This window comes from Zootoca vivipara, chromosome 8 (genome assembly GCF_965207765.1).
Source record: "Zootoca vivipara chromosome 8, rZooViv2.hap1.1, whole genome shotgun sequence".
In the NCBI taxonomy this organism is placed as follows: domain Eukaryota; kingdom Metazoa; phylum Chordata; class Lepidosauria; order Squamata; family Lacertidae; genus Zootoca; species Zootoca vivipara.
Genome location: NC_142591.1, coordinates 31383525 through 31396245, shown reverse-complemented (window position 1 = coordinate 31396245; position 12721 = coordinate 31383525). Strand labels below are relative to the sequence as shown.

Sequence of the window (12721 nt, the reverse complement as noted above, 5' to 3'; positions counted from 1 at the left end):
GGAATCTAGCACTTCTTCCTTGCCCTTACACCTGCCTTCCTCAAATAAATATTCATCCCACAAATTTTGAAATTCCATGACTGTAGATTGGGGAGCTACTGCATTTACATGGAAACTTCCTCATATGGACTCAGATCATTGGCCAATTTATCTCAGCATTGTCTACACTCACTTGGCAGTGGCTCTCCAGGGTTTCACATTAAAGTCTGTTCCAGCCCTACCTGCATATGACGGATTGAAATTAAGAACGCAAGAGCCTGCTGGATCAAGCCAGTGCCTCATCTCATCTAGTCTCCAGCATCCTATTCTCAAAGTGGCCAGCTGGATGCCTTTGGGAAACTAGTAGCAGGACCTGAGCACAAGAGTACTCTTCCTTCCTGCGGTTTCCGGCAATTGGTATTTCTCTCTCCCGTTTCTGTCTGTACAGCCACAGTAGGGACTGTAAGGGGGGGGATGGGAGAGAGGGACTGGGGTGGCAAAGCTTAAGCTCTTATTTAGTGTATGCTTGGGGTTTTTCTGTCAGCATCACTTGGGGAAGTTCTCTTTCTATTCACTTGTTATGTTTCCTTGGTAATGAATTGTATGTTGTTGGTGTTTCCTTGGAATTGTATGTTGTTGGTGGGTTGTGAGCTCTTTATAGTGTGAGTGGGCATTGTTATCTTGGAAGGTGTTCAGTAGCACCAGTTCTGGGGTGACTTCTGGTACCTGTTTAGTTATTTTGCTTATATCTGGTATGACTGCACACACCCCTTTTCTGACTAGGTCCTCGATTACTTGATTTGGTGGGATCTGCTGGTTCAGACACAGCATATGTCTGAGAAGGTCCCATGAGGGATCATGGGGAAGAGGTGCGAGGAAAAAACGGTTGTGACATTGATTTCTTTGGCAACTTGGAAGGGCTCTCTTCTCCATCAGCTTGGGGGCTTTTTCTGAGACGCTTGCGGGGTATACCACCATCCTTTGTTGTTTGAGCATCTTTATCAAGATGCTAACAGATCTGCCTTGCCTTTGATCAGTTGTGGTTCAAGGGAAGCTCACCACTCCTCTGATTCTTTAATATTTTCCAGCCCAGATAGATGTTAACCAAAGGATCTCACAATAGTCATCTCCTTGCAGGAGCAAGGAAGCGTAAGAAGAGAATCAGATGCACCACAATAACATATTGGATGGGATGGCTTTCTAAAAGGACTAGACAATTGCATGGAGAGCCCTATCAAAGGCAACTCTAGCCATGACTCAGCCTCCCCTGTTGGAGGGAGCAATGCTTCCAAAAAGCACTTGCTGGAAGCCACAGACTCTCCAAACGTGTTTCACAAGGACCCCTTCCTTCCCTCTGCCCCAGTACCTGAGGGTCGTCACATCTCTCCAGGGATTTGACCAGAACAAAGTATATGTTGGGGAAAGGCTCCCTCCCTGAAAAGAAAAAGGAGGAATCAGCAGGTGCCTGGCTCTCAGCCATGCTAGCACCAGTCTGGCGCATGAGGCGGGGGACATGGGAAGGAAGCTTTCCTATAATATAGGGCACTCAATTGGCATTTCCACCTACCTGAACTCTAAGCCGTACCCCCCTTGTTCTGGCCTGCCTCTCTCCAGTCCTATGGAAGATGCAAGCTCTTGCTGGAAGCCACTGGAGGGGAAAAGAGAGTGTGGGATTCTGGTGGTGAGTGATGATTGGATGAGGGTTTGAAGGGGAGTTTGAATGTCAGGCAGTTGAGAGGCAGTTGAGAGCAGTGGGTTCTGGAACGGGTGGTTGGGCAACTATTCAGTTTAGGATCAGTAGTCTAGTCATCATTTTTGTAATAAAGCAACATATAAGATAAAGAGAATTTGAGGCCATAAGCTCAGGTACACACGTCATCATTTAGTGAATCATTCATACAATCTCCTTTAGTGAGGGTGTAGTACCTAGATTCTGGACCAAACATTGATATTTTTCGCGCTTTTCTAGTTTCATAGGTTTATGTTCTGGTTCTAATGATGTAATAGGGGTGGAGGCTCTTTAAATACTGCTGCGCACACTCTTTTTAAAAAATAATAATTTCCCCTCTTTTCAAAAACACATGCATTGTCTCTTTCTTCAGTTACATTTATTGTGAGACACTGGTGTTATATGCAGTATAGGGCTGGGAAGAAAAGAGGGGGCCTGTCACCACCGAAAGCACAAATAAATACTTATCTACAATCGTTGTTTCAGTCACCTACGAAATCACGTGCAGTTATGTGCCTTAAGTGAGAAGCATGGAGACTTATCCCCGATTTGTAATGACTCAGGAGGACTAATGACACAAAGACTGCAGATTGTAGTCTGGTTAATTTTTCAGAAGAGGTTAACATAATCTGTATTCCCTTTAAAACATTTATGTGATTGATACTTTTGATCATGAAGTGTTTGTTACACAGACGTGAGATTGATCAAAAGCCAACTCCATGTGATTTTGACAAAGTGGTTCTATAGGGATCCCATTCTGCATAAATACTGGGGCCTCTAAAAATTTGACGTTATCTGTTCACCAATGGCAATCGGTGTCTGGTCTTTTTACTGGCTCCATTTCTACAACACAAAGTTCAAGTATTTGCTTTTGCCACATCCAGATCTCAGCAACTCTGTATAGGTAAAATAACCCTGCATCTAGTTTCCTAACATATTTACACTCTTCCAAATATTCCATACAATCAATTTCTTTCTATGTGGCAAGGTATTCAATGGGTACCTAAAATCCTCACTCCCGTACACTCTTCAGTAGCACAGGTGGGGAACTTGTAGCCCTCCTGATGTTACTAGGCTCCCATCTCCCATCAGCCCCAGGCAGCACAGCAACTGGCCAGGGATGATGAGAATTGAGTCCAAACAACATAGATGGCAACATATTCCCACTCCCTGCTTCTTCTGAAGCACCAAAGGTATTTTTTATTGAGATGGCTTTGGTGCCCAGGACCTGGGTTTGGGGTGATGGTGGCATTTTTCAGTTAAGAAATATTGAAGCTTATACATAACTTTATTCCAAGCAGAACAATAAAAGGCTTTTTTATTAAACAACCCCAAAGTGTTTTGAGCCCTTTATAGTACAAAATAAGGGTGTGGAAGGTGTGGGATATAATTTATATAAAGAATTTTCATTTGTTTAGAAACGCTTTAATACACAAAACTACACAGTAAAAAACAAAGAAAATGACAAAGCTAAAAGTAGAAAAATACATTGTAACACAATTATATTTTTTCCTAGACACTTCATAATATAGTCAACCTTTTTTCTATTAAACATTGTAACAGCTTGTGGTGTTTTATAGAACAGAAAAACAGAGCCTGGGAGCAAAACCGTTTCTTTTGGAGTAGCCTATTATTGATTTGCTTTATAACTAATCATGATCCCAACAATCTAACTTTACTTGAAACACTTGATATGCTGCTGAATTGTAGCATTTTAGACTCCAGGGACAATAAAATAAAATAACACTCTAGATTAGGAAATCAGTATGTACCAAGAGGAACCAGCTTTCATTATTAAAGACTCTGGATTCAAGTTAATTCTAAACAGTAAGACAATTTTAGGCTGCAATCCTAACCAATTCTACTCAGAAGCAAGTCCCATTAAATTCAATGGGGCTTATTCCCAAATAAGTGGAGTTAGCATTACAGCCTTAGATGAGCTTCTTGTGGCGACGTAAAATGCAGTCCAAGCAATCTTATTTTTTATTTGCAAATTCAGTACTGTTATCAATATAAAAAAGTGAAACCAACAGTCACTAAAATTTGAGTATTTGTCTAATAAATATTTTAGCAATAAAAAGAGAACACATATCCTGATGGTGCATCAATTAAATCAACCTACATGCTGCCTGTTATTTTTTCACATCATATGAAGACAGTTTATTCCAACAGTACTACAAGTCACCAGCAGGTGGTGCTGATCAAAAAGAAATTATGGCAACAACATGACACTATCCCACTTTAAAAATATACATATAAAACACAAAATCATTTGGTCAAAGTTTTGTTCCAAAAAAATGAAAAATAAAAAAAATGCAGCATTCCCTCAATGCTATTTTCAGGATAGAAAGTTTTTCAGTTAGCCCTTTCCAGATTTAGGGGCAAGACAAGTAAATTTTCTGTGTAAACAAACTAGGAAGCAGTATATAATGGCAGAAAGTAAAATTTCAAAATTTAAACACATTGCATTGCATCCAATCATGCTATTCAACTGATGGTAAGGCTTTGGTCAGTATATGTACTGGAGTGGTCAGCAATTTCCAGCAATTTCCCTTTCCTAATTCTGCTCCAGAGAACTTGGGAACCTGCCAGAGCAGACTTGGTTGGGGGTGTTGCAAAGGAAGAGGAAGGATTTTCCTGCTCAGCTGAGACAAACCTGACTGAGCAACCCTGTTGGATGCAATCCTTAATAGTAGTTTTCCCCTCAAAGACTAATTTATGAATGCCCATTCCATGTTTACTGTGTCTGTTGTTATTAATCATCAAAATATATACCATTTACATGTATATATTGCAGCGTACAATCCATACATGCAGCAGACATACTTTCATAGATGGGATTCTTTTTTAAAATGCAGCAATCTTTACTTTCCCTCATTCTGACCCTGGGAGCAGAAACCATATTTACAATTTTTCATGGGTTGCAATAGGCAGCACTTTTATGTATAATCCTGAATACCACCATGTCCGGAAAGTAACATGTGTTTCACACCTCAGAAGGTCTAAGAGAATTAAGATTCCCTCTCTTCGGGATGTGTATAGATTTGTTCCAGTTGGCACTTCAGACAAGAAACACACACACACTCACTCAGAAGCACCCACTAAAGTGTGATCACCGTTCCGTCCTCCTCAATGCCTCCTTTGGGAATAACCAAGCTATGACGAGGGTCAGTTTTTAAGGAACTCAGAATTTTGTGAATATTGCCATTGCTTTCTCGTCCCAAGCTGTTGTTGAGTACCAGGTCCCTCTGTAGTCTTTGGCTAAGACTGCTGCCGTTAATTCTGGAAAGGCTACCAGAAGGAAGGCTGTGCGATTTCGGAATGGGTTGTGGCTCCAGACAGCCCTCAATTACAATGTCAGCATCCTCGTCACTCTCCATTTCATCAGGGTGGAAGTTCTGCAGGACATGAGAAGAAGGCAAACTGTGATGACTTGCAGTGCTGTCTGTAGACTGGCCAGAACTCCCAGACATCCGACTGCTTCTGATAATATTGTTCCTTTGGTTTGCTGGCTTGACTGTGATGATAAGATTATGGCTGTTGGCGATCATCATGTCCGTTACCTGGTCAAGAGTTTTCCCGGCCACTTCTATGCCATTCACTTCCAGGACTTCATCGTTGACAGCCAACAAGCCTGTACTCTCAGCTAAACCACCAGGAACCATCCGAGAGATGAAAATGCCAGGTACCTTTTCCAGTCCATGAGGAGTTACTCTGACACTGGTCCCATCACGAATGTAGAACCCTAGTGGCTTCTCACACCCATGTCGATACAATCTCACTCTCCTATGAGTTTCAGGTAGGATGTCCACATCAATGATGGAAGACACGGGTCTAAAATCCTGAGGCATGCTGATATTAACGTGGGGGCGTCTGCGAAGGTTGTCATTCCGGAGGGTCACCAGAGCTTTCTTTTTCCTGGTTAAGGTGTTTGAACCAAAGTTACCATAATCTGCTTCATCTGAGAAGAGAGGAGAAAGGAAGAGTTGAATTTCACATGCCACTGAGCCATAAACTCTTTCCAGCAAGCAATGGAATTTCATCTCCAACATTTATAAAATGTAGTCATTTGCCCATGCTGCAAACTGTTCTTGCTTTGAACATCTTTCTCCTCCCCACCCCACTTTTCAGGGATTCAACTTCCATCAGTCCCAGCCAGCATAAACTCTTGCTAGCAACAAACCATAATTTCTAAGAGATTTTGTGAGACTGGAGGAGGACGTGGGCTGCTGCTGTGCAATGCAGAAGCAGCCCTTCTTGTGTTATCTGTAGACAAGAACAGTTAATGAATTTTTACATCGGGTTATGTTGCAAATACACCTATGAAATCCGTCATACAGAAATTCCCAAAAGTTAAATACTACTTTGCAGACCCATCATGGAGGGACATTTGTTATTATTAAATATTTTTTCAGACTTCTTTCTCAAGTGGACCCAAGGCAACATACAACAGTATACAAATATACATTATATGAAAAAAATCAAGGAAGAAAGTCACTTATCCATATAATATGCCAAAGCTATTTCAGTTGGGTATATATGCCAAGCAAACAAATTGCCAGGCCTTTGGGAGGGGCTGGAGAGTGCGATGAGCTATTTAGCTGTGATTATTCACAGCCTGATATTTTGCTTGATTTTGTTTATTTTAATAAAGATTTTAATAGCATGTGTACTTGAGCTTGTTTTTATTGCACTGTTCTAATTATCTTGTTTATGTTCTACCCTGGGACCATTTGGTGATGGGCAGGTTATAAAATCCCATCAGTAAGAACTGGTGGGAGCTCAGGTTTTCCTGGCAAAGGGAGATATTTCTCCTCCCATAAATATCTCTAATGGTGACAACCTGGCCATTTCAGCAAGCACATCTTTAAGGAAGCAAGTATCTATCTATCTATCTATCTATCTATCTATCTATCTATCTATCTATGTATATATATGTATATATATAATGTAAACTGGCCATGTGGGTGTGTCTCTACTTTTCTCTGAAACCGCTTGACCGATTGCGTTCAAATTTTTACACAACGTCCCAAGCAAATATGCGAGTGACCATATACAGTTCACGTAGACAGATGTCACACCTTGGCCACGTAAAACCTAGTGTTCCAGAACTCACAACTCAGATGAAAGTGCACACTGGGAAACAGATGCCAGAAGCTCCGTCTCCAAGGCCAAGCCGAGATCATGATGTCACCAACCGACATGCTATAACCACCACAAAGGCCATTCCTGCACAAAGGCCGACACTGGGATCCTGCCCCTAGCCCCCCACATCCAACCGTCACAGACAGACCACGGCACACCAACACCACACCAAAAAGCAGACCACGCCCTGCTGTTTGCTCCCCCCCAATGCCAAATACCTGACATACAGGCTGGGATACGCCAACACCGACACCAGGGGACTTACAGGGATGAGCCGGGGGGACCACGGAGGGGGGTGGGGGAAGTCATAGGGATGAGCTGAGGGGTGGGGGAGGAGGGGGGAGTGCAGGGAGGGGGTGGGGCCGCTCACAGGGATGAACCGGGGGATGGGGGGGGGAGGGGTCAAAATATCTCAAACAAAATGAAGGTGAGGGGAGTCTGAAGGGGGGCTCTGAGGGTCCATTTAACAGACTGAGCCACAGCAACGCGTGGCCGGGCCAGCTAGTCCTGTTATATAGTGAGTCCAGCCAGTGGTAGTATAGCAACATCTTTATTTATGGCAGCAAGCAAGTAAAAAGACACACAAAACCCCCAGCCCTGCTGCTATATATAAGCACTTACTTGGGCTAGCCTACCCAACCCAGGTGAAGTTAATTAAAAGCAGTCACTACCTCCCTTAACTTAGTTCCTGGCTGCTCTGCTACTGAGCTGTGCCTGCAAATTCAATACACAACATATCCTATTCCCCCACGCCGTCTAGTAGGAGGATTGGCAGAAATTACAGAAAGGGATAAAGGTATACAGAACTAGGAGCAGGGTATGGTGATGGCTACTTTTCTGTGCCCAGTGGCTTGTTAGTGCAGGGTAGGAGAGTGAATCAATAAACCCAGGCTACTTGGAGCCCACACTATACTAATCGTGCCCCAGAGCAGCCCAATGGCAAGGTTGGTGGTACCACAAGCAACAATGTGGCTACTGGACTGGCTGGACTTGCAGTGGTGGGAAGCACCGGGAAATCTCCCAAGTGAAATGGCAAAGGAAGAAGGCTCAGAGCCAGGGGATTGGTAGTGGCACACTGAGGAGAGGTCAGAGGAAGCAGTCAGTGGACAGGAAGAGCCAGTGACTGAGAGCAGTTCAGACTCTGAAGCTAAGGCAGAATCCAGGGAGCCTCCCTCTCCTGCTGCAACAAGCTCCCCTCCTCCTTGGTCTCCAAGAACACGCAGAATAACGAGGGCCGAACAGAGACCAGAAGTGTGCAGGTGCAGTTTGAGACTGCTTGGGAAACATCTGGGAGAGGAGGAGCCTCAGAAAGAGTGGAAGGCAGGGACCTTCAGTCCTGGCAACTGCTCCACAGGGGCAAGACATGCTGGGAAGTGTTGTATGCCGTTTCCTGGAATAAAGAGTTAACTTCACTGACAACGGAGCCTTGTGTCTTTCATGCTGACCTGCACCTGACTCCAGCCCTGACACTCTGAACCCATTCTCCCTTCACTCAAGTAATCGGAAGGTGGTCTTCAGAAGAAAAATGGGAGTTATGCAAACAGGAGAAGACTTGTGGACTACGTAAGCATGGTTTAGGAAACCATGATTTAAAACGATTCAACCAGAGCTAACCAAGAATGGAAAGTGATGGCGAAAATTCTGCAGCATAGCTCACACACTCGGCCGTCTTAAATACGGTTCTGGAAAGCCCAGGAAATTGGGCAAGTGTGAGGCTAAGCAGGAAGACACCCACTTGTGTTTTCAGTTTCTAAAAGGTACAGTATGTTATTAGACGTGCAGGCAAAAAGTAATCAAAGTAGTCATGGTCTTTCAACAAGGGCAGAGCTGAGAAAATTGGTGCCCTCTCCCCAGAAGCCTGGCATCAAAAAGTATGTCAAGCACAAGGGAGCATGGACAGGCATTTCCTGTTACTGCTCCTTAGTTTCCTTGATGCCAAAAATGAGCCATGAGTGCCAGGACAAGTTATAGCAACTGGTTGTGTGGGTGGAGTTGATGAATTGATGACTACTTGCAAAGCTGCTTTGATTTATGGCTCCAGTTAAGCAACCATGAAGCTGGGACACGTCTGTGCCGCCTCCTGCCTGTGGTCGGAATAGCCACTGCAAGTTACTGCTTTATCTCCACCGCGTTTGGAAAAGAAAAAGCTATTTGTTTTAACTCACTCAACCTCCTCAGCTGCATTCTGCTTATCTTTTGAGTCATTCTTCTGACAGTGACTTTTCTTCAAATTAAAACAGCACACACAAACAAATGTTTGGAGGAACCCAAAGACTGATAATGTCCATTCCAAGATTTCCTGAGCACAGAGTGTTAGAAAAATAGGATGGCACCTTCTATCAAACTGGGATTTCCTTTTCCTCTTGCCACCTCTTTTTTTAAAGCTTTGCATATTCTGGTCATCACACAATTAAGCATAGTGCATTTAATTATTAATTAATTAACCAACCAACCAGCTGTATTTCGGGATGGGGAGATCCAGTACAGATGTAAAGAATACCTTCAATATTAAACTTTAAAGTCCCCTAAGTCTTAGTAGTCTTTTCATTTTAAGAAAAGTCATGAGGGACACTTATACAAATGAATGTAAATATTGAGCATCTGGTCTTAGGAGGAAAACAGGTATACTTTGAGCAAGGTATTATAGACAACCATCACCACCACACAAAATCCCTATAACCAGAAGCACCACTCCCATTGCTTGGACAGCTGCTTTTTATAGGAACTGCCTGGCAGATGAAATACCAAAGCGTAGCCAGATAAGATTATGTAAACAAGCAAGATTCCACAGAGAACCAGACTGCCAGACTCCTATAGGAAGAATTCATTTTGGAGTTTGCATTTCTAGTCTGCATAGACTCCTAGGGTATTATTTCTTCTGGGAACTGTGCAACTTTAGTCGACAGCTCTGGAAACTACATCAAAGACAGAATTACTTCCACTAAGGAGAGCAGCACTTCAGGCAACTTTGGGAAGGAAGCCAACAACTCATTAAGAGCATTTGGGGTGCCCCTCAACCAAAAAAAAAAAAACCTCAATTACGGAATGCAGAAGTAAACAGAAGGATAACTTAAAAACTGGGGAGGGCTTTAAGCCCTTCACTTCATCACCCAGAACAACTTTTCAGTGATTTATTTTTAAAGCCTTAAAAATCTGCACCACGTGGCCTTTTCCTACAGAGAAACATTACACAAGTGGTTTCAGAAAGTGATAAAAGCCTGGCCAGGGAACTTACTCCATCGTTTGTTATAAAATGATGGAACACAGAGAGATACAGAAGGATTCAAAAAGGAAACAGATATATTGTGAACTCTGACTTAGGCTGCTTCCTTTACCCAGCTCAGATACAAGTGAGCAAAGAAAGAAAAACACAATGCAATGCCCAACCAAAGCCTACTTGTGCTGCAGTCAAGCATAGCAATTGAACAAAGAAATGCTAAAGAAAATCGGGCTGAGTTTATTGTTTGAAAGGCTGCTATGCTTTTTGGGTTAAAGTTACCTGTTTTTACAATCCTACCCAGTTAACCCCTAGGGAGGGGAATCTGTGCTGCAAGGTCAAACAAAAAATCCTGGCAGATCAAATTTCGTACACAATAAAGTCTTGTGTTTTTCTTCTTCACATGCACTGTACTAAGTTGTTGTTGTTGTTAAACAGTGATGCTGATGTTCTGGTTATCTCAGAAACTGTCCCCTCTTCTGTTCATTCTATCTTGAATTCCAATTCTTGGCTCTTTTACCCTGATCATCCAGTGAAAGAGGTGCTCCTTTAACTTACTTATTCCTGTTCCACCTTTTTTACCTCCAAGATGGCTAAGCATTAAGAACCAAATGTAAATAAACTCACACACACACACCAAAAACCCAACCAACCAACCAACCAACCAACCAATGAAATCAAGTCAGCAGCAACCAAGTTATCCAGCTGATGAGAGTAGGCCAAAAACCTGTGTTCAGCACACAAATTCACAGGTCAAAAGGTGACAATCGGTTAACCTAAAATAAAGCAACTGCTCGCCTTGATATGCATAGGCTCTCATCTGGTCTATTAGAACCAGCAGGTGGTTTTTTTAAATAGAGGAATGCCAAGTAATTTTTTTTACTTTTACTTGAGCTATTTTAATTGCATCAGAAAAGCTAAACTAAATTGCATTAGGAAAGCTAAACCTAATCCCTTTCTATATACACAGACAAGATTTCAGACTTTCAAACATTTGAGAAAATCAGTATTGGCTGATATTCCAGTCTTGCTCTCTGTAGCTCCAGTTGGTGACCACCAGAGGTCACTGCTCAGCTTCTATAATTTTCCAGTGCAGTATTGGGGATTGTTAAGTGAAGGGATGGGACGAATGTAGATTTGGTTCTCATTACCTACGGTAATCCAAATGAACTGAGGCACAGCTATCTTTCAAAATGTGCACTTTTCCAAATTGCAGTGCTGTTCTTCGAGAAAGTATTTTGCACAAAAATGTGTATTGTGTTAGGGGGGAAAGCATTTATCAGTCAAAAGCAACAAAAATGCCTCATATTTGAGAAAATTGCTTGCAAAAATGTGTGTATTCGGAGAAATACACAGTAAATTGCTGTCATTTTTTTGCAATTTAAGAAAAACCTTCTGAACTAAGCTGAGAATGTGTAAAAATAAAGATTGCGGGGAGGCGGGGAAGCGCCAGAGAGGAAACTAGAGAAAAATCAATAGCATATAGATAAAGATGTAGATAAAGACTGCTGCTCTTATGAGTAAAAAACAGGCTGTTACTTTATTTTGCCGGCTAAAAGTACAGCAGGCTAGTGAAGAAGGGACCCTCATGTCTCCTTTGGCAGTCTGCCGTTCCAGAATGGGTGCCGAGGAAGAGAAGCCGGCAACAGAGGCTGGCAAGAGAGACAGAGTGCTTTGCTCTCCGTCTGCCAGCTTGCTCAGTCACCTGGAGAGAATTCCTGGGTTGGCACTGGCGACCAGACGAGGAGTTCAATGCAAGGGCTTCAGTAAAGGGGCCCTTGGCACCAACACTTCCCTTCTCACTTTCACTGCCTTCACTAGATTCCTCAAAAGTGCTCATCCACATGTGCTATCAGTCTCAAATCTGTGGCGTTGGATTATACAGAACTAGAGATAAAAGGTTTGTGGGGATGGAAAGCAATCTATGGAAACAATGCAAGGGGAATCACCCACTAGTTATGGTTTTCATTTGGGGCGGGGGGCGGGAGAGCACATCCCTAATCTGCAGTTTCCTGGAATTTAGAGACTCGTCCACAATTATGGACGATAGTGATACAAGATAGTGGATAGCAACTATTCTGCGGCATGATCACCCCTCAACTGCCATGTATAAAAACATTGCCAAGTGCAGTGTATACAGTCCAGCTGCATTGCAGGGAGCTGCTTCTGCTTTGAATGACTTTCTTTCCCATCTGCCTATCACAGGTGATTTATTTAAGGGTGGGTGGGTTCAAGACAGGTAGCGCTTCCTTTGACTGGAGCCCATAACATCTTCCTCTGCAGTACTAAGCGGAAGGTGGTTATCAGGGACACAGAAGGCTGTCATGCAGGCAAGTTCTAGTTTTTGTTTTTCTGAGGGGGGCAGAGAGAAAGCATTCATGACTATTTCCTTTTCCTGTCAGTTAAACACAAGGATTGAGAGTGCCCCCCCCCCACTTCTCTGGAATATTTGTCACTATCTCCCTAGTGAAAGTACATCCAAAATAAGCAGGCTGCTGTGTTGGGGAATCCCACAGCTCTGTTAAAGGAAAACATCCAGTTTAATAAACTCAGTTGACACTAGGCAGCTTCCAAACAAACAGCTGCAAGTGGTTTTCTGCAAGTCTGTTAAGCCTGACACATGACATTCCAAATCAGATCTCCTTGAATTC

General features: G+C 42.9%; 1 protein-coding gene across 1 annotated transcript in view; it reads right to left on the bottom strand.

Annotated features, from left to right (window-relative positions):
* Positions 1–2977: 2977 nt before the first annotated feature.
* The window catches only part of PARD6G (par-6 family cell polarity regulator gamma), a 70986-nt gene continuing 61242 nt past the window's right edge, over positions 2978–12721 (bottom strand). The window contains exon 3 of the mRNA XM_035125162.3: positions 2978–5669. Within this exon, the coding sequence (XP_034981053.2) occupies positions 4810–5669 (860 nt within the window). The 3' untranslated portion in view covers positions 2978–4809. The remainder of the gene's footprint in view (positions 5670–12721) is intronic.